Source organism: Danio rerio, chromosome 4, assembly GCF_049306965.1.
Source record: "Danio rerio strain Tuebingen ecotype United States chromosome 4, GRCz12tu, whole genome shotgun sequence".
In the NCBI taxonomy this organism is placed as follows: Eukaryota; Metazoa; Chordata; class Actinopteri; order Cypriniformes; family Danionidae; genus Danio; species Danio rerio.
In genome coordinates this window covers 22,343,665-22,367,500 of record NC_133179.1, presented here as the reverse complement: position 1 = coordinate 22,367,500, position 23,836 = coordinate 22,343,665, and the positions used below count along the sequence as shown (strand labels likewise).

Below are 23,836 nucleotides of genomic sequence, written 5' to 3'. Positions count from 1 at the left end.
TTGTAAAAAGTGGAATTTGAAATGGCACTATAAAATGAAACACATTTTGAATGGCAGTATTTACAAAATAAAGATATAAGGACAGCAAAACTACAACACCTAAAGTCATTGTTACACATCTTTTGTATTTTAAAACTTTTTTTTTTTTTTTTGGAAGCGGGGTCTGAATGCAGACCTGGTGCAGTTGCGATCTGAGCTACTTGCAATGCTTTTTAATGCCCACACCGAAAATAGACATCAGTAGCTCTATTAAGTGCATTGTGTCTGACATTGCATCTCTGAGATATGCAATCTCAGCTTGCATCATCAGGGCTGCATACAAATACTATTGGGCCTACCTTTTGTTGTGTCTTGTACACAACTGCACTTATATTGTTTTTGCCACATTTGCATCGTGTTTAATATGTTTTGAATGCAAATGCCACTTTATTTTATTTTTTTTAAATAGCGTTGACTTGTGATGCATGTTAGGGATGTTTATTAAAAACAAGTTTTGTAATATCAATTGTTCCGAACCTTTGACCTTAATAAAAATTCAGATTTGCACCTTTTAATATAGACATTGAGAACCCCTGCCTTAGACAAAGCAACGTCTTCTTTTGTCCATTTTTGTTGATCTGTATGCAGGTATGCAACTTTGAGGCCACTAAATATCTAGAAGCATAAATTGTACCTATAAATGATACATTAAATTAGAGTTTTCAATTATGTTTTGTATGGTGAGGCTAAAGCAAATGAAATGGTAATGTAATTATTACATACGTGTTTCCACCCCCAATCAGGGAGCAGTTAAATCAGATCAAGATTTCGTTTTAAAAACAAAACATTTTAGTTATTATTTTTTGTTTTTCTTTTTTTTACCCTTTTTTCAGAAAAGAAAATGTAGAACAAAAGACTGAAAGACAAAAGACAGCAAAACTAAAAACAAGCAAACAAATAAAAACAAAGGGTGCCTATTAGTCCCCATGGCTCCAATTGCTTAGGGCCTCTAAATCCGCCCCTGCCCGTTTGAACTGTTTCCTCAGTTTGCTTTTATCTTCCAGGAGCGGCACCAGTGTGCTCTTCTTCAGCTCATCTGTTTCAATGTTAGACATGTTGTGTGTTCAGAGATGTTCAGTTGTAACGAATGGTTTTTCGAGCTACTGTTGCTGTTCTGTCAGCTGGATCCAGCCTGGACATTCTTTCCTGACCTCTGGCATCAGCAAAAATGGCTATTTCAGACCACTGTTTGTACATACTAGAAATGATTGTTTGTGGAAAATCCCATGCCACATTCAAAATCACTTAAATCTCCTTTCTTCCCCATAGTCTTCATTCATAAGTTCATGCAATGTGATTGGCTGATCAAACGTTTGTGTTAACAAGCAGATTAACAACTGTATACCTAATAAACTGGCTGATGATTTTAAAAAGACTCTCTATTAGTCAGATAAACACCCAGTCCTTCACCCAAAAATGAATATTTTATCAATCACAGTCATGCTGTTACAAACCCATAGGACTTCAGTTCATCTCTGAAACACAATTAAAGATAGCTTAAAGGGATCCTGTTGTGCTTTAACACTTTTTAAGTGGGAAGTTTAGCAGTTTGAGAATAAAAAAGATCTGCAGTTGCAAAGCACAAAGTCCACACCAAAGGGAGTTATTATGTGCATCAATAAGCACTGTTTTTAAACTCCCTCAAGCGCCTTGACTGAAGTACTAAAATGTACTTTTTACAATTTCCAAAGGCATGCTTAAGGGGTCTGGTTGAGTTGTGTTAGTAGTGTGTTGTCTTCATGTCCATGCTATTACACAGGTATACTAATACACGTGTGATTTCTTCCCCAGTTATTTACATTCACAGACATAACCTTTTCTGTGCTTTCGATATGTCCATCTGTGTATTTGACAAATCATATAAAAGAGAACTTAGTTTAAATCAGGACATCTGTTCATTATATAAAATGACTGTATATCGTCAGCTTTTTTATGGTCTACAGTTTTAATCAGGCTTGACAATGCGTTGGACTATCAATTTGTGATGCATATTTCACATTAACTGACACTTCCTAATTCTCCGGTTCCCACCAGGCCACAGTGGCAGCATTTGCAGCCAGCGAGGGTCACTCTCACCCGCGGGTGGTGGAGCTGCCCAAGACAGATGAAGGTCTTGGCTTTAACGTGATGGGTGGAAAAGAGCAGAACTCACCAATCTACATCTCCCGCATCATCCCTGGAGGCGTAGCTGAAAGGCACGGTGGACTTAAAAGAGGAGACCAACTCTTGTCTGTCAATGGAGTGGTGAGTTGTCAGCGATGTTCCTGTTGTGCAGGATCTTTTGTATTTTGTGAGTCTGTAAGTTAAACATATACGTTTATTTATTAATACATGACGGATTTCAGGACAGACTTTCAAAGCTCAGACAATTTTTACTCATTATAATTTGGTTATGTACCCAGTGGCATGTAAATGAGCAAGATTTAGTTGAGTGAAACCTAATGGGACAAAATAAAAGAGCAAAAAGCACGAGGGTGCTGACTCAAGAATAATTAAAATGGAATCACCTTTTGAAAACATGACTATATTATCATTTTTGTTGTTTTATGAAAGGGATGGTTCACTCAAAAATGAAACTTTACTCACAATTTCCTTACCTTAAATTAGACGTTTAAGAGTTTCTTTTTTCTCACACACAAATTTTCCTTCAGATTATTCAATACTTTATCATGGGTCGCCACAGCGAAATGAACAATCAATTACTACTGTATGACAAATTGTTTTTAGCAGCAGATGCCCTTCATGACGCCCCCATCCCTGATGCCTGTTTCACACATAGTCCATCTGCGGTGTGTGTACGGTCCAGATGCAATAGGTGTGTGAAGAATTGGCCTTTGTGCTTATACACGTTTGCAGTCACCCATTTAATCCTTGGTTTTTATGTCAGTCATTTTAACTTAAATACATGTAAACATTGCACTTCAAAAACAAACATTTTAAAACTTATTAATGACACCAAAAACTGCTCCCCTTGCCTTTTCATTGGTGTCCATATCTTTGCACAAAACAGTTTGTGGGTCATAAGTAATTTTAAATTGTGGACACATAAATATATAGGGGTCATTATCGTTAACATGTTAACATTCCAACCTAACACCCAGGCTGTCTATAATAAAGTTCAACAAAGACTGTTCTTTTCTGACGATAATCCTTTCGTGTTTGTACCAATATGATGACGCTGTTTTATAAACAATTTATTGAATCGTTTTTATCTTCCTGCATTGTAGCTTGGTACGGTAATCTGAGTCTGTCAAATAAGACATGCTAAGTAGCCTGGTAAAGGGGGCAGGCAAGATCATCGGTTGAACCAAACTCGTCCAATGGTAATTTACCGTATATATATTTTAAAGAGAACTTAGGGTATGTTATACACCCTGGACAACCCATTGTATTCTGTTTTTCAGCTGCTGCCACCAGAATGTCGTTTAGAGTTTGCAGGACAAATAGAATTAGAAATCTTTTATAATGGCGGCCATTAGGTCATTAGTCCAGCGGGAAGGGAGATGCATATAAAAAAATTATGTATTGTATGTTGTGTGGTAATATTTTGCAAGTGGTGCTCGCTGCAGAGCCATTTGAGGAGAGCTGAGCTCCAGCGAGGGGGAGCTTAAGCTTGAGCTCCACCTTTTTTGCACTTCTTCTACGAGTGATGTCACTGGGGGTAGGGTTAGGGGTGGGGTTGGTGTACGCATTAAAACAGCTTACAGGAGGAGGAGCGACAGCTCATGCTCCCCCTCGCTGGAGCTCAGCTCTCCTCAAATGGCTCTGCAGCGAGCACCCTCTCATATTTTGTTAATGTGTACATGGAACTTCGCCTGTGTTATGGCACCTTGCTGCAATTTTGGCTTCCCTAAACGAAATAATAAAGTTGGAGTCTGAGTCTGATGAGGAATTTGGTGTTTTTTCACCAGACATGTATCATCCATATCACTTATTTTTTTGAGTAAGTTTTCTGTCAAACAGCCTGTCATGTTTGCCGACTGAGATTGCTCTCCTCTCCATCCAACAGAAATATAGAACAATAATTAATTAATTAATTATGCATATTATGACATTATTACTATTTTGCTTTAATATTCTTTTTTTTTTTTCAAAAAAGACTGCGATTCTTAGTATCTTATCAGGGGTTGCCAGAGTGGAATTAACCAAAAACTAGTGGTGTAACAGATCACAATTCACAGTACAGAAAGCATGCAACACGCAGATTAATAATGTTTTTTGAACTTGTAGGTTAATCCAAGATTTATAACAATTCTAGTGATATCGCCTCGTTGTCATTTAAATCACGTGTATGAAAGCATTTTGGCTTCCATGTAAACTATAATGTTGTCAGAAAAAGTTGTGGTGGCACCTAAATGCTTTCTTAGGTTAATAATTAAAGGTGTTTTCTGTCACTGCTTGTTTAACCTGCATTATTGCATTCAGTCTAAAGCTGCACAATTAATCATTAAAAGATCGTGATCTCAATTCAAACCTGCACAACATAAATGATAAATGATAATGATTTGCATATGTTTAAGCGCTGCATTTGCATCAGTTTGATTGAGAGAGATTCCGTTTTTACACTTTACAAACAATGAAATAACACAGAAGTACTGGTAAAGCAGTTTAAAGTTCAGATATAAACACTGATGTTTGTGGTAAAGATTAAAATCCCTGTTTAATGGAACTTGACGCTGGTGAATAGCAATTACATTGTTTAACCAAAAGGTGACAAACAACCATCAAAACATTGTCACTGAATAGGTTTTCAAAAATGATGAAACATGAAGTTTTATGCGTAAATTGTTGAACCATTACTTGAAAATAAATAAAATATGTTGTACAAAATGTTAGATTTACATATTTAACATTATCAGCAACAGTAGCAAAGGTCATTTTTTGTATTAAATATTTTCCTTTTTTTCAGCTGGTTTCTTCTTGATTTTTATTTTTATTAAAATTACAGGTTCAAAGTTCTGTTTGTTAAAACCAATGGTTTTTGCTGTAATATATTTGTATAAATGGAATACAAATGACATTTGTCTTCCCCCTTTTTTGCTGAATCGAAAAATTGTCCGATCAGTGAACATAGTGTGATCCGAACCTTATGATTTGTAATCTATTTCACCACCACCGCCAACTATTTTGGCATATTTTACACAGCACCCTTCCAGTACTGGAAAACACCCATACACACACATTCACACACACACACACACACACACACACACACACACACACACACACACACACACACACACACACACATACACACACACACACACACACACACACACACACATACATACTCATACACTATGGCCAATTTAGTTCATCCAATTCACCTATACTGCATGTTTTTGGGCTGGGGGGAAACAACACAGAAATGCCATCTGGCCTAACCTGGACTCAAACCAGCAACTTTATTGATGTTAGGCTACAAGTGCTAACCACTAAGCCACCGTTTAAACACGGTACTGCTGCAGATGCACAGCAACTGGAACGCACTGCTGGACCACAACTAGGTGGCAGTGCAAAAGCTGTAACCTGTTAACAGGGACACTGATAAAAATACAGACCGCAAACACACTGCAGACAAAGTATGCATACGCACGCATTATGGCCAATTTACTTTATGCAGTTCCCCAATAGCACATGACTTTGAACTCTGTGGCTCCCAAATCAACCCAATGGGGAGCACATGCAAACTTGAACCAGGGATTTGTGCTGTGAGACAAGCATGCTAACCACTGAGCTACCATGCCACCCACTTTCTTTTTTTCAGTTCAATGCTAAAGAAGAATTCATTCATTCAATATTTTCTTTTCGGCTTAGTCCCTTTATTAATCTAGGGTCGCCACAACGGAATGAACCGCCAACTTATCCAGCATATGTTTTACACAGCGGATGCCCTTCCAGAAACAACCCAACACTGGGAAACACCCATACACTCTTGCATTCATACGCATACACTATAGGCAATTTAGCTTATTCAATTCACCTATAGCTCCACTTTAAATCAGTAGCCACTGGCATCTATAGTAGGAAAAATATATAATAAAAGCCAATGGCTACCACCATTCTTTGGATTATCTTCATCTGTGTTCAGCAGAAGAAAGTAACTCAAACAGGTTTGGAACAAGCGGAGGATACATAAATGATGACAGAGTTTTATTTTTGGGTGAACTTTACCTTCAATACCACAAAACATCGCAGAATGACATGACTGATGTTGGCAGCTGAAGTTTGGGAAACAAATGTCAGCGCAACACAAATATATATTTTTGGCATGAAGTTTTTCAGCTGTCTCTAAAAATGCCTTCACGCTCGATGGCACACTGGCTTTTTAATCGATACACAGATCAGTTTGGTCTGACGTGACATTACTGCTGATTGATCCCTACATTGATCTCAGATCATTTACAACGATCTACAAGGCTGATCAAATCATAGATTAATGCTGTAATAAATCAATTTTTGCAGCTGTTATTATCTCCGATCCATTACACTCTCTCAAGTCTTCAAATCTCTAATTTTTAGGCTAAGCTTGACATTTTAAAATACCAAAATATGACAGAAAGATTACAGCAGGATCTAAAGCTGAAAAGGACAGATGTCAAAATAAATCATCTTTTCATATTTCACCGAAAATGTTTAAAATATGTCAGACTGGAGCCAGATTAAAATGAATCTCCCAGCAAAAAAAAACAAAAAACTGTGCTTCAAGAGAGTCTTTCAGGGAAGCCTTTTGAAGCCAGTCTCTTAGCTCTGCTCTGTTGATATTGACGTTTGTTACAATTTTATTGCATAATTTGAGTTTATAGAAACTAATGTCCACTGTTTTCCTGCTGAACAATGACAGAAGACTTCAGAAAGGAGCCATTTGATTTCATTTGCGTCAAAGTCTGTAATAGAAAGGCGTTTTGTGACAGCATTTGAGAAGCAATTTCTCATTAAACCAAACAAGTCACGGTTCCTGAGCTAATAGGAAATTAATGGCTCTTTTGTGCCAAAATGTAATTGAATGCTCATCATCATGGAGCATTTCTAGTGTGGCTTTGAGCAGACCAAGCTATGAATTTGTATATAATAAAATGCAACAAATAATGAACTTGGATCAAGAGACGTATTTTCGTTTCGCTCCTTTGAATCAGATAACATAAACAACCACAGATTCCTGACTACAGCTTTTTGTCTCCTCAGAGCGTTGAGGGTGAACACCATGAGAAGGCTGTGGAGTTACTGAAAGCAGCCAAAGACAGTGTCAAACTGGTGGTGCGTTACACCCCTAAAGTCCTGGAGGAAATGGAGGCGAGATTCGAGAAACTCCGCACCGCACGCAGACGCCAGCAGCAGCAGATCCTCATGCAACAACAGCAGCAGCAAAACCTGGCCGCCCAGCAAAACCACATGTCGTAGGTGAGGCTTTTCATTGCTTTAAGGGTAACAGGGCGGCAAATGGAGAGGTTATCTGCCCTAGCACACTTTGAGGATGGTGGAGATCCAGTGCTGCATGCTGCCAGTCACCAGTGTCATTCGAAATACAGACAGCTATTGTGTCTGAAACGGTTATGTCATAGTGTGAGAAAATGAATCAATGGAAGCGGTTGGCAAGGAGTGCTGATGACATCACAGACTGAGCCTAATAACCGGGATGTGCTTATCAGGCACTTGTCCAGACATTGAAAGATCTCGCTTAAGGGACTTCCAGAAGAAAATTAAGAACTGTTTAGATGGGAAATCAATCACTGGTTAATTACACCACCTAAAGGGGCTTTTTAAGTCTGTGAATCTTACCAATGGAACAATCTTATGGTTATTCTTTGAATTGAAGTGAAAGAAAATGTTGATTTAGTTTACTCTGACATCTACGTCTTCCGTGGAACCCAATAAAATATGTTCTTTGTAAAGGAGAAGCCAGAAACAACATACTTTTTTGAAAATCGGGTCACATACAACATGTATTATCCATGTACAGCTTTAAAACAGTTACATTTATGAAACACAAACTAATAAATTTGGCAGGATTTTGAGGCTGCAGATTTTCAGTCAATAAAAGTAAACAAGATTGTAAAAAAATAAACAAATTCAAGCTCCACATATACCAGTATCAACACAGGTTCATTTTAGAAAATGTACCCGCGTACACATTTCTGGAGAGTGTGAATTATGTAGCCAGAGCTACGAATTGCTGCATTTCATCTTCAAAACGAACGCTATGGGGCAGTATGACGCTGCCGATGGCTTCTGTTTCTTTTTGCACTACCAGCTTACCACTTATCTCCGTGTGGATGGCTGTTACCAGTTTGCCCAGTTGCTCGCCATGTACAATCTGGCTAAAATGAGAATCACAATTTTTTTTGCATGAAATCAAAATAACAATTTTCTCACGATTCTGTAGACGTAAAATAAAGGTTAATATGAGTAGGCTATTATTATTATATATCATATAATAAATTGATACGTAAATATGTATAAATTTGATACATATATTATGTATCAAACATATGGTAAAACAACAATAATATTTGGCCTATGTGAAGGTCTACTGTTGGTAAAATGATAATAACATTACTAATAATTCCTAACATTTATGTAGCACTTTTCTGGGCACTCAAAGTGCTTTACACAATGGGGGGAAATCTTCTCATCCACCACCATTTTGTATAGACCTTGAATGGTGGATTTCAACAGCCTTTAAATATGTCCTGGTCGTTATTCACAGTAAATTGATGACATCAGAATACACCTATTCAAAATTCTAAAGCTAAATTATTATGTTCGAGACATATGCTTATCATTTGTCATTGACAGCATTATTAGACAATTTTTTTCTCTGGTAAAATGAGATATTTGTCATCATTAGATTCCCTCCTGCATTATAATCAACATTATATAGGCTAGAGTAGTTATACTGACATAGTAAACATTTGTTTTCACGCACAACACTTTGTGTTCACTATAAAAGAAAAAACATCAAGTGCAGGTTGTAATAACTGTAAAAATGTGATCAATTAAATGATATGCATGCCGGTTGCACTTTCACAGCCGCATGCGTTCATGTCATGTGTGCCATCACTCTGAGAAAAAAAAACCCACACACATACATGAGAATCATACTTCCTGCGCGGCTCTCGAACGATCGCACTGTGCAACAAACTGAACGTTATTTACAACTTTTTCAGCTGTTATTCTTAGCCTATACAGGTTCTGTTCACTAAAGTAGACAGCAGGCATGCACTTGCATCCTCTCTGAAGTAAACAAACAGTAGCTACGTCAGCTCATTTATGATTTTGCGGCCGCGAATACATCACTAAATTAAGAAAGAAATGCCATTTTTGGGTGCATAATACCTTATAAATACAGTATGTGACACTTTTAACACCATTTGAAGGTGTCCATGTTGCTGGGCAGCATAAGAACAAGAACAGCAGGCGCGAATGAAACTCACCAGAGAAATTTGACATTTTTAAAAGTGTAAACAGCGGCCTCTGGTGGATTTGCGGGAACAAAAAATGCAAAAAACCAACAACAACAAAAAAAACACGTAGCTCCTGGACGTATTACACACTTTTCAGAAATGTATATAGGGGTACATATTTATAATGAGCCTGGGTTGGCCAATACTTACAAGACAATTCTTCTGATTATTCTAGTATTATTGAGGAGCCGCATTTTTACTGCTTGAATATGAGCCAAGCACAACAGGTCTTTTCTTTAGGACAGCTCTTATCTTCTCTTCAATAGTTTGAATATATATTGACTAATGCCCAGTTCAAACTGCAGGATTTTTAAAGTAGCCGTGTCACAGATGTTTTCACACTGCATGACTATCTGGGCTAGTGTCTTGTCGCTGCTTTGTTTACACTGCAAGATGGATCGGCAGCAGGGGCTTTTACATTTCATGACTTTACAATAAGAAGAATTGCTGGCAACTATATCCAAATCACGTCTCACAGCCAAAAACACACAGTATATCTTTTGTTATTAACTACATAACGAGAAAGAAGCCTTAAATGGGGTAGAAAATGTACATATTTGCTCACCTGAGTTTGAAGGGAATTTGCAATTTCTCCTCAACTTTCTTTTTTAACTTTCTGTATGAAACGTCAAACAGACACGGGTGCTCCTGTCAAACCTGCACTAAGTTTTCCTCCATTTCTTGGGTACAAATCAACTAAAAAAGAGCGCTTTTAACTTCTCCTTCAACCTCCCGCTGGCCTGCAGGTACACACAAACAAGTGAATGCTGCGCTCCTATTGGCTGTAAGTGTTTGCCGATGTTATTTTTAGTCAAAACTCATTTCACACGGCATGATTTGAATCGCCGACAGCTCCAAATATTTAGCACAATGGCGTCTTTGATAGTTCATACTATCAATGTCACTCACGTGCAGGAGCACTGATTTGCCTGTGGTTTCAGGCATTTGTCTGCAATTTCTCAAAACATGTCGGCAATTCAAAATCAGGGCTAAAATCATGCAGTCTGAACTCGGCATAAGAAAGAAAAAAAGAGAAGCTTCTATGCATTTCTTGAAATAAAAGGAAGTTCTATACAATATAAAGCCTGTATTGTAAGCATGTCAGAAGTCTAAAATCTCCACTTTGAAGCTTGAAAAATATAAACAGGCACATTAATCTAATCACTTTGTTAAGTGTTTATGTGAACACTGTGATTGGATTCATAAACCAGAATAATTTTGATTAAATCAGAAAGTACTCTTGTAAGCCGCTAACATAAAATTTCGGACATTTTTAATAAAATTCAACATTTTTTTAGAAATGTTAATAAATAAATAAATATTTTAAATCTAAGTGCTGTTTTTTTTTCTTTGCCATGATGACAGCGCATATTTTACAAGATACTATACTCAGCTTAAAAAGCCATTTTAAAACTGAATTAATTAAGCAAGTTGATTAGTTAATTGGGCGACTTGGATTAATTAGGCAAGTCACTGGACAACAGTTCTGAAGCCAGTAGAAATTTCCTTGCTCTGTTTAACATCACTTGGGAAACATTTGAAAAATAATTTCAGATAATTAATAATTTAGCCTTAAACTATATTAAGCATTAAAGGTGCAGTATGTACTTCTGACTTCTGACCTGGTTCAAAACACATGTAAGAACAGGTTGCCAGATTGTCAAAACCAACAAAGGCTGATTTAAACTGTGTTCTAAAAAAAAGTAAGCACATGATTTTGTCCTAACCAGCACCTGAAATTCATATATTAGAAACGGCTTCTATTTCTTGCAGGTGAACAACAGAAAACTAACAATGATCCCCTCAGGTACACCTCATGTGCTTTACTCAGTGTTAAATACTAATAATGTGAGTTTGAATGCCCCTTTACATGACATTTATTGCCATACTACTGAAAGCAGCAGCAGATAGTTCACATTAGATCTTGAAAACAAAATAAACCATTTGAAATTAAACTTAAGAACTGTAACTCAGTGCAAACCAACACATATCAGTGATTTAGCATGTACATTACATAATGTTTAAGAGCTTTAATATGTATTGATTACATTATAAACCTTACCATTTCGTTGGAGTGTAGTAAGTGTATATATTCTGTGCTTCTGAATGGCTGTATTCAAATTTCTGTCAAGTTTCGTCTGGTGCAAACAGCCAAATTGCTAATCACTGCAAATCTCGTCACGTAGCGTATTGTTAAATATCTGGAAGCATATTATGATGTTGTTCTTTAAAAGAGTCAAAAAATTACAGCATCTTTAATAAAAAACACTGTGATGCACCGTGACACTGTTTCTGTTTGGAGATAATAACTGATATGTCATTTTCAGAATTAACTAGACATGACTTATTAGCTTCTGAAACGGTTCCTCCCTTTTATATTAAAAAGAGAAAGTATGTCATCCTTTATCATTCCCATTATCACTGTTCTGAAATAACAGCACTCTCATTTCCTCAGGATGTCTTTCGTCTTTGCAGATGCAATACAATAAGAGTCAATTCTATTAGTCAGAGACTTTTCCTGACAGAACGCAGCACATCTCCTTGTATTAATGACACTCAGCCTATCTCTCGCCTCATTGCCTCCGAAGAACACAGTTACCTCTCAGCCGCAGTACAGTTGGCAGCATTGTATCCTCACCACAAAAACCATCCGAGCCTAAAATGAAGTTATAAGCAGTGGCGAATCACTTCTCACAGAGGCACCGGCTACCGTACACTTATCACCAAAGGGCTATTGGAATTCCTTGCACATCTCTTGTTGTGGCTAAATCCTTAGCTGTAAAAAAATCATATGTGCTTCTGGGCTGCTGAGTATTTTTGGGATGCTTTGTCTGGGCGAGAGGATCATGGGAAGAGAGCTGAGCCCAGATCATCCCCATCAAGTTTGGCATACGGACTAAACAGCAAAGCCACAGTGACCAGGGAACACTTGGCCACTGCTAAACAGCTGGACACACGAACATGCGTCTAAAAAACAAACAAGATCAGGAACCATATTAAACACCCACTCCTTTTTGGCAACTCCCCTAGAGTTACACAGTTGAGTTTTGCCAATCAATGAGTCTGGCGGGAGCTTAGCTTAGCATAATTTACTAAATTGGATTAGACCATTAGCATTTCGTTTTGATCATTTTTCTATTTAAAGGCTGACTCTTGACTCTTTTCTAGGCCGATATGGCTATAGGAACTATACTTTCATTTTGGCTTAATAATAAAGGAACTTTGCTGCCGTACCATGGCTGCATTAGGTGCAATGATATTACGCGGGATGCTTCAATGATTTATGCTAAACTAACGCTCAATACAAATTTTCTTTTTGTACCCCTTGCTTTTCCCCTTCCCCTAGGCCCTTGAAACAGAATGTGAAGGGCTTCAAAATTAACCCCTAAGAAATGGGACACCACTAGGCATGGGACGAACATGTCAGTATTTGACATCAATATGACGTTGGATTTTGGTCACTTTCCAATACAACCTAAAATTAACAAAATATCATCAATGTCATTTCACATTGTTATTGGACATCAAAATAACATTGACCTTAGACACTGGTGAACTAAATCTAACCTAATATTAATGTCTTATGATGTTGTGTAATACCAACCCTGGCAATATATTGCTTCAAACTATTAAAAGTAATTTTTCAAACTTTTTTTTAACATCAACAGTTGTTGAGGAAAAGATCAAGGTCCCATAAACGCAATTCAATAGCATAAATAAATAAAAATTACGAAAACACAAGAAAAATTGTGAAGTTTTTTGTTTTGTTTTGTTTTATTTAAACAAGAATTTAAACTTTTTAGTTTTTATTTTTTTTACATTTAGGAGTCCTAAATTTAGGACTAATTTATTATTTTTTAGAATGTCTTTTTTCCCCACACGTCTTTCCACACCACTGATGGGCTTTTTTGGGGGGGCTGATTGAGCATGTTGAATTTTCTTCCTTTGGTGCCGTCAGTGAGAAAGCTAGTGCCTGATTGCCTCAGTTTAGTAAACGAGTCAGTGCATGAGAATAAAAGTAAAAATGAAGAAAGTGAGCAAAGGATTCAAGATGACATATAGAGGGATGTAGAAGACATATAGAAGGATGTTTTAATTGTTTATTTTACTTCAGCATATTAATGAGCGAGCTTATTCACAACATGAGCTTACTGAAGTGAACAAAGATCAACATTATTCATTGTTCAAAATGTGGGCAAGTGTTGGGTTGTTTATGGTTTTGTATATACTACATGCAGCTGTAGTTTTGATTTATTTTATGAATGATGAATATATTAATGTTAAAGCAGAAAGTTTCACAAGTAAACATGCAAGTTGCAACAAGGGGCAAAAAAGTGTATAGGTCAGGGAGCTGTCATGCAATAGGCTACAAAATAACAGGCCTAAAATTACTAAAATAAATCACACACACACACACACACACACACACACACACACACAAATGACAATAATTTTCCCTTATAACATATCAATTCAAGCAGTCAAGTTTATGAAATAGCTGATGACACCATGCGATCCCAAAAATCGGACAAAAGATAAACGAGACTTAAACTAGCCTATTGCTGAGCAAAGACAACAAAGAAAACATTTAAAAAATTAAGCTGTGGTGTTTACAACATGCACCTATTCAAGACTGTTACGTCACGTAGGTAATTTGGGCCACCTGATTTGACGGTTTTCCCGACTGTGTGAATTGGTCTAAGCGACTAATTTAAATATGTGTGTTCAACATATGTAGTTTGTACGTTTATGGATGCGGTGGTAAACTTGAAACAGAGCAAGTTGTTTTACCTGTAAACAGTTGAGTTTCTCCTCAGACGCAGTGCTGTAATGGCGGGTTATTTGAGCGCGGCCACAAGATGTCGCTATTTTATCAGTGAATCGGATTCCTCAAAACCGATAGCCGATTATCAAATAAATTCTTGAAAATCTGGAAAAAAATGTTGGTAAAATTGACTACCGGTCAATCTTAGCTTTTACGTCTACAAAAGTGCCAATTCATAACAATTAGGGGATGAAAGAAACTTTGGACAAAGGTAACAAAGCTATTTTTCTCAAAGGCCTGACATTTGCTTTCCTGGTTGTAACATAAGCAATTAATACCTTATTTTAACTTCCAAGTTAGAGTTTGCAGTGTTTGGATTCAGTTGTTTTAAAAAAATAATGCATATTGCCAATATATATTCAAAAAATTTAGAAAATATAAACATTTTGCATTGTTGGGTTGCCTTTTGTCATAGTCAGATATATTTAATATAAACAAGATTTAGCTATTAAATCTAGCAAATATTGTTGTGTACTTTTGACCCAGATGTGTTATTTTCGTCCATATACTGATGTGGTCGAAAAATGGCCAACTTTTGTTTAATGTGAAGTTATATTGAAATTGATCTACAGTGGTACAAAATAACACCTTACTTTGATAGACCACTCTTGTTAGTTAGTTAACCCCAGCAAAAATGTTACACTATAAATGTAAGTAGGCCTATTGCAGTTTAGCAAATGATAATAGGCCAACGCAAAATAATAAAATAATAGATCATAAAAATAATAAAATAATAATAAAAAAATTATAATAATAACAACGTGGATGTTCATAAGGTATCATACGATTAACACTTTGTTTATATAAAGTCTACCATTCAAGCACAAATTTTGATGGCCCCTTGAACTTGTCTCTCAGCTTTTGTTGTTTGGTTTTTTTCACAGGCTGTTCCAAAAGAAGAAAAAGTAGAGGACACTGGGTGAGACTTGCTGAATCTTACAGTCGTGATGTAAGGAGGTCTGCGAGATCTCGGAAGAGGATCCTTACTGTTCTCCAGTGAAGACTATCCTCTTTCAGTCAACTACCTACAACTCAAAAAGACTGAAAACTCCATGACCTGTGTTCCAAATTGGTGCTTGGAAAAATGTTCATTGTGGCATAGAGGAAGGCTAGCACTGACTACATGGTTTTACACCTGCTTGTTCATATTTCAGTTGTCTGAAACCAATCGCAAGTTGTGACCCTCCTACAAAGTCCCTCTTGTAGTTTTGTGATAATGTGTTTCCTCAACATGTGTTTCTAAAGCATTCAGCATTTTGTTTTAAGATCCTTTTTGTTGCCACAGCATTGTACAGTAACCTTTCGAATGGTTCTTTTGGTGCTGGTGTCTCTGTGAATAGAAAGCGCTTTTTATGTCTGCCATCCTTAATTGGATAACTGAGGTATTTTATACCATATTGTAGCAAGGGATATTTTGTAAAGAAAGTAAATTTAGCAATAACACTTGTTTGTCGCATTCTGCTGTAAAATTATGGGTAAAAGGTCAACTTTAAGTGTGCAAAATTAATATTCCGAGGGTAAAATTACTGCAAAACTGTATCTTATGCACCATGTGACATAAGTCAGACTAAACCATAAACATCATTTGCACAGAATGTTCTTACGAGATCACTGTATCACAGTGCCATTGACAGAGATTATCTTGTACATTTGGCTTATTGTATGGCAGACAAGCTTTAAAAGTAAAGTGTGTATTTTTTGTGCCATGAAACAAAAATGTTGACTGTTTTCGGACAGGTTTTCAGAACACTTTCTACCATTGGTTTGCAAACATTTTGTTAATCTTAAAAAAAAGTTAACAAGTATATATGAACACATTGCAGTTTGTCTGCACATCCAACTATAAGCATTTGAGGTAAACCAACGGCAGAAACAATACTTATTTTCACAATTTTGTTTCACGAAACAAGCGGTGCAGAAATTGCCCACTTTACCTTCAACAGGTCATGTATTCATGAAAGCTGTACAGTTTTGATGAGGATGTTATGTCACTACTAAAGTTAAAGTCTAATGTAGAAATATTCTATTTAAGTTCAGATATTTATAGTAGATATTATGAAATTATTTACTATGAGGACAAACAGAATGTCAAACACAGATACATGATATCTACATATAGAAGTGAATCATAACATAGTATTTTATTTTATCAATAAGTTTATTATTTCAAGAGTTTGGAAAGATTATTAACTGTGCTGTTCTGTATTATGTTATTTTCTCAAAACCGTCCACCTTATTCACAAAAAAAAAAAAAAAAAAAAAACATTGTCCTGTTTTGACAATCAAATTAAAAAGCAAGCATAAAACATTTTATTTTGTAAAGCTACATCTTTAACATTTCAGAGCTTCATTCCCTCAACAAAAGCTGGCCAAATGTCTATCCATTACAGTGCTGTAGCCGTACTGTTAGTTCAAGTCTAATAGAAGCAAACTTGTAAATCAGCAAGTAGTCGATGACCACCACCAGTAATCAAAGGTAATATTGTATCGGTGTTATTGTAATTTGGTTTGATGGTTTTCCTGATGTAGGATTTTGGTAGATACTTAAATTAGCTCCTCTGTTGGTTGTTTTTTGAGTAATCTCAGACTGTAGGTAACATGTAAACGTGTCATCCTAATACGTAGGCGAAATCACACCAAGCTGTGAAGGTGATTTGTTCCTTGATTGTCAATCAGTTCATTTTAATGGATTCTCTTCCCTTTTATATGTTTACTTACAGACTTTCTTATTAATGACTTGCATTTTTGAGGCTGGACAAGCTGATCTTATTATACAGCGAAAAAATACCAAGTGATATGCAATTGTTATACATATTATATTTGTACAAATAAATATGTGTGCGTGTGTGCAATGCCTCGTCTGTTGGTTTCTTGACTACCGAAAAAATCCAGCTTGATTTGGTAAATTATTTAAACGGATGTATGACACTACAACCCACCCTGTCAGTGGAAGACGAGAATATTGTACTATAAAGTACATATGAGATGATACAAACTCAAATTAGAAGATAAAATTCTACAGAACAAGCAACTGCATGCAAGCCATAGTGTAACTTACAATTCAGACACCCCATACTTTCTTGTTCTACAGCAAAATCTGTTGCACTCTGTGTATTTCCTGAAATAATCAGCGCATTAACAAAACAGAGTGAATAATTCAATGACTTGCTCAATACTCAGAAAAGCCAATAGTCAACACCTGCGTGTGCAATGATGCAACCTGCAGAAACAGTTACTAAATATTCCACTGTGCAGACTTGCTTTGTGCATCACACTAACGTTTTGCATCACTGCTCTCATTTTCTTCAGTATACGAGTTTAAAGTCAAGTCTTCTTTATTTGTGAATAAAGAAGACAAGAGGGTTTAATCCAAAGACACAATCTCTGATGTGTTTAATAAAGGTTGAAGTCACTAGCTTGTGCAGTGAAAGTCTTTTACACTATATCAGGCATCAAATGGGTGGATAAATAGCCCAACTGCCCTTGTCACATTGCTTCAGATGAACATTACAAAGAGGCTAATGCAGAAACTCACTGGTTGTTTGCAGGGAAGATGCTTTTAATGCTTATGCATTTTTAGGTTCAGTCTAAAAAGTATCTCCAAGTGAACCAGGGCTAAATGCATCATTTAAAAAATAACAAATGTGAACACATCCTTAATCTTAATATGGCAGACTCAGAAAAGAGGCCTACTAAAACCAATAGCTAAAGCGCATGCAAGTCATTTTATTATTTATTTTCATGCAATATTATCTTTTCCATTATTTTATTATATTTTATTTATTATTTATTATAATTCCATTTCTTTTACTTATTCATTGCAGCTCTTATTTTTAGGTATTAATACTTTGTAAGGAAACTAGTTCTTCATTTATTAAATAATTCTATGTATTTATTAGATTTAGTATCATTACACAGTTCTCTGTAATACTTGATTCTGATTGGTCAATCACAACAATCCAAGATATCCAAGGTAGTCAAAAAGTTGTGTCCCTTAAATATGGCCCAATGCAGTTGCTGCATGTTTATAAATGTACGAATTTAATTAATACATTTAATTAATATGAGTTTAAAAATTATTAAAGTTCAGAGCTATGCTTTGTGTCTAATTGTTTCGATTTTGGCAAACAGCCTTGTAATAAGTAGGATGATGTACATATTGTAAACACATTGTTAAGCCCTTATGCAGCTTATTGGCCATTAGTCTATGAGATTAAACTAGTGCACTATAAAGTATGCTACTATTAACTGAAGTAAATACAAAATGTGCACTAGTCACAACTGGTATAGTCTAAAGTAAAGGGATATCTCTATGACATAAATAAGTCAATGGCATTTTTTAAATGGATAACCAGTAGACATTTATTAAGCCTACTCCAGGGCTGCCCAAACCCAGTGTCCTGCATATTTGAGTTCCAACCCTAACAAAACACAACTGAACCAGCTAATCAAGCTCTTTTTAGGTATACTTGAAAGCTCCAGGCAGGAGTGTTTAAGGAAGTTGGAGCTAAGACACCGGCCCTCCAGGACCGATTTTGTGCACCCCTGACCTACTCATTCAATAAGTAATAGTATCTAAACATAAGTAATGAATAAGCACAAGTAAGTCTATCTAATAAATAAGATCCTGCATGTGATTTTTAAAAAAAAGATAGTGATAACCTAAAGAATAAGCAGCTACTAGTACATTTTAGCATAGATGTTATAAGCTTAAGGGCAAAACAATATATGTATATATATATATATATATATATATATATATATATATATATATATATATATATAGTGAACAAACAATAATAAATCATTAACTGTTTCAAACTAAAATAAATCTTTATTAGAAAATTATGCAAAGCGCACATAGGATAAATGTGCATCACTGATGTGACCCATTTGTTAAATGAGCTTTTGTAATTACTCAAAATCTGTACTAACAAAAGTAATGCTCATAAATATTGTCGATGCAACTTCCTCTGGCAGAAAATGCACAGGGCTGAGCAAAATCCTGACAACAACAGATTATATCCATTTGGAAAAAACCTCCAGCTTGGACCTTTTTAAATATTTTATTTATCACTGAGAAAAGTACGCCCACAGCATCACATTGATTTACTTATATCAAAGTGGATTTGCAGTCGGAACTGTAGGGCTGGTGAATTTTAAATCAGAGCGATATATCTAAACGTGCATGTTTCATCAATCTTGGTAGATCAGATTCTTTTGTTTTAGCTCTGTGTTTAAGATTAATTGAAGGAATTAATAAAATCTTTAGATCTAACATTTCGTAATAGGTGATTTTTTTCGGCATGAACAGTTGCATGTTAGTGAACAAACAATAATGAATCATTAAATGTTTCAAACTAAAATAATTTACTATTGATGTTAAAAGCTTTTAAGTTAACCTACTGTATGAATACAAAACAATTTTAAAACAACATAAACATTAGATTACTCTTCTTTGAATATATATAGATATATGAAGAAGAGTTGATATCACATGAGTAGCAGTGCAATGTGGCTGTATATTGGCACTGGTGGGAGGTGTGCGTTGGCGCGAGGCCACAGGCAGAGTGCCTTTGATAATATAGAGCTATATATATTGCACTGCTATGAGTATAATATTGTGTTTATACAAGAGTTTGACAGCATAATCATGTATATAAAAAAGAAAATCAAACACGGAGTCAAAAAATTCTGTTTTATGATGAACTCATTCAAATCTGCAGCTGACTTCGGAACAGGAGGCAGGCACGATGATATTATGCAGCCCCTGAAAATAGTCCTCAGCACCAAGCCCTACAATTACCAGCTAGATTTAGCATAATATTTCTGAGCCTCATTCAACCATGGTACCATGCAGCAAACTTCCTTGATCATTATAAATGAAATTGAATAAAATAATAGTTTTTTTTTTGTGTAAAGTGTTCATTTAAATTTATCCAAATTTATAAACATTGTTACGTGTAACTTTATAAAATTCTAGGGTAAAAAGGCCCAGTTCGGGTTTTACAGGACAAAAACTAATATCAAATGAGAAACCATGCAGTAAAAAAGCAAAAACCACCAGGCAAAATTAGTTTAATGATTTTGTATTAAAAAAAACCCATTATGAGTTGAAAAGTAACAATACTGGAATATGCTCATTTTTTGCAAGTAAAACAGGATGTAAGGCCTTGCAGTGTAATTTCATAAAGGAAAAAAAATTATAAAGGTGAAGCTCCACAGACCCCTGGAGCTTTTACCATTCTTACTTTTGTCAATGCACTTGAGAAAATACTGCGCTCTGGTGGATAAAGGTTATTAGTGCACTGTTGTTAAAAAGGTCAATGAAAATTCATTGAACTACATCCTTTTTTGTCCCATTTCATTGGACAAAGCTTTTAAGGCATGTTCCAGAGCAAAAAAATAAAAATAAAAAATGGAGAAAAATGTTTCATAAAAGCTTTTAGCGTGCATTTAGGGCAGTTTATTCAAAGCCTCTAATGCTGTAAAGGGTTAACAATAAACCCAATATACGAATCATTTAATGGATTCTAGTAGAGTTTAGCCATAGATATTTCCTGTATTGAGTGTGGAGTAATAGCCAGGTGGGCGACAGGATTGCTTACTGAAATTGAATCTACTATACTTAAAGCGTCTGAAAGACTTGCAGTGAAAGATCCTCTAATGCATTACTGAAACTTTTCACGGAGCTAAATTAGCTCAGAGTCTGAATAGGCACATTATGAAATGGGGATATCATTCTTTAATGAGGCAAGCAGGAAGAGATTTTAGTACAGGGGTGACCAACCCTGTTCCTGGAGAACTTTCTGCAGATTTCAGTTGCAACCTATATCAAACACACCTGCCTGTAATTAGCAAGAGCCGTTCAGGTGCTAATTAATTGGTTCAGGTGTGTTTAATCAGGGTTGGATCTGAACTTTGCAGGTAGGTTGATCTCCAGAAACAGTGTTGAGCACCCCTGAACTAGTACAACAAGACTAAAATGACTAAAGTTGCTAATAAAAAGAATTAATGCACATTATACATTTATATTGGCCTAATATATTGATAAAGGGCAGCTCTACAGATTTATTTATTTCCTTAATTTATTGAATACTTTAAAGTGCCTTTGCTTCTTTCATTTATTTTCTTTCAGCTTAGTTTCTATTTCAGAGGTCGTCACAGCAAAAGAAACCACCTATTAGTTTCAACTTCTAGCATATATATTATACGGCTGATGCTATTCTAGCTTAAACCCACTTGGAATCACCCATACGCACTCACTCACACACACTCAAACACTACTGCAAATTTAGTTTAAGTTCACCTATACTGCATGTATTTGGACTGTGGATAAAAATGTACCAGCCCAAGGAAACCCACACAAACACATGAAGAACATGCAAACTATACACAGAAATGCCAACTGGCCAAGCCAGGACTCAAACCAGCAAGCTTCTTGCTGTGACAGAACAGTACAAACCAGTGTCTTTATTTAACATTTTTTTCAACTACAGAGTAATATTAATCAACTACATGCACTTGCTGTTTGGTTAGGGTGTAAGTTTAGCTGCATTGAATTATGTATTATTTTAAATTACTATAGAAAGTACATGGAAAATGTTTTACACTCACATCTTAAAATTGTGTTAAAGAATATATTTTTTAACGTTATGTATATTGAAAAACTTTTTTTTTTTTTTACTTGGAGTTTGCCTTTTTGTAATACAAAAAAAAAAAAAGTCTTTAAATCTACAGTGGGTTAAATTTATTTTATCTGAACAAGACAATTATTTACTTGAAAAAAAACGCAAAATAAATCGAAAACCAAAACCCAGTATACAAGGGGATTAAAAAAAAGCAATACCACAACTTTGAAAATTTATAAAAGAAAACCTAGAACCTTGGGTAATTAATAAACGGTAGAAGTATTTCTTTTTTAGTAGAGCTCATAGATGTTCAATATAGTCCCCTCCAGACACTTGAGTGACATTAACCCGAAAGTTGTGGTATTCTTTTTTTTAGTGACCCTGTATTTAACAATTCATTTTCGTATATAAGTGTCACTAAGGACAAAGGGAACCAGGGACAAGTTCGATACTATTATGCGGACGGCAGATGGTAAACCGTAATAGATATGGATATATATGACGATGATGGCTAGATGATACTGGAATGGACCGGAGAAGATGGGGAACCAGGAACATAGATGGACGAACTCGGGGAAATCGACGACAACCAGTGGAGGGACCAGAAGAAACCTCACTAGGAAGGAGAAACGCACACACCTGAGATCATATGAAACAAGAGAAGCAAATAAACTTAGAAACAAGTGATCGCTACTGACCATGAAGAGAGTGTTGTCCTTCGAGGCTGGAAACCGAGTGTAGTGATGTGCTGGGTTTTATGGGACTGAGGTGATCACTTGGGATGACGTGCAGGTGCGGGGCTAATCAGAACGCAGGTGACTGTGATCTGAGTGATTTGATTGTTAGTTGGGAGAACCTGGCCTGGCTGTTAAGGCAAGTGTCTATTTAAATGCTTTAAATTCCATTCGTTAATATAAAATCAACAAGAAACTATACACTTCTGATGTGTTCATTTATATTTCATGATCATACTGTTATTATATTTCAGTAAAATTTATTAAAACTGGTGGTCTTTTCGTGTGACATCATATGACTCTTGTTACAACATTTTACAAATAAACATTTTAAAAATGTAAAGTGTTATGACACTGTAGATGGCATCTCTAAAAATCATGATCAAAATTTATCATAATTTTCTTAGAACTTGACATGTTGTAATTTATGGGGGAACAATCTAAATCTAAAGCTGTGGTACACTTTGTTATTTTGATGTTTGAAAACTCTTTTCCATGTTTGACCAATGTAAATGTAAAGTAAAATAAAGGATTTCATATGTTATATATATATATATATATATATATATATATATATATATATATATATATATATATATATATATATATATATATATATATATATACATATATGTATTAGTTGGCTTTTCCTTTGGCCATTTCTGGTTAAATTATATCAATGTACTTTGATATTACTGTATATGAGGGATCTATAAATACAGATGGTGACATCTGGCACATCTTATTCCACTCAGTGTTGTGCGGACATTAAATGAAATCAATGCCATGTTTTTGTGACTCTTTCCCCCTTTGTGTGTGTTTCTCTCTCTTTAAAACACACACACATCCACACGCACAGCACCTTGAAGTGTCAGCATGTGGCCATTTGTTCGTGACAATGGTATTAAGAAGGTGCGAATGATGTGTAACATTTGTTACATTAAGCAAACAGGGCCACAGAGCTCATTTCCTCTCCTTCCCTCTCTTTCTTCAACATCCAACTCATCACACTATCAACTGTCGTCCTCCATCACAGTGGCTGACAAATGGCGTGTACAATCCAGGCCAAGCTGCAGTCAATATTTACTGAGAGAAGCGTTTTAAAAAGCCTTTCCTCATTTCAAATCAACAAGTGACAAGTGG

At 35.7% G+C, this 23,836-nt stretch overlaps 1 protein-coding gene across 2 annotated transcripts in view; it reads left to right on the top strand.

Annotated features, from left to right (window-relative positions):
- The window catches only part of lin7a (lin-7 homolog A (C. elegans)), a 99,932-nt gene extending 82,752 nt beyond the window's left edge, over positions 1–17,180 (top strand). Inside the window, exons 4-6 of one of the 2 annotated variants that reach the window (XM_005164866.6) lie at positions 2,074–2,283; positions 7,225–7,436; positions 15,213–17,180. In XM_005164866.6, the coding sequence (XP_005164923.1) occupies positions 2,074–2,283; positions 7,225–7,436; positions 15,213–15,237 (447 nt within the window). In that variant the 3' untranslated portion in view covers positions 15,238–17,180. 2 annotated transcript variants of the gene reach the window in all.
- The last annotated feature ends 6,656 nt before the right edge of the window (positions 17,181–23,836 follow it).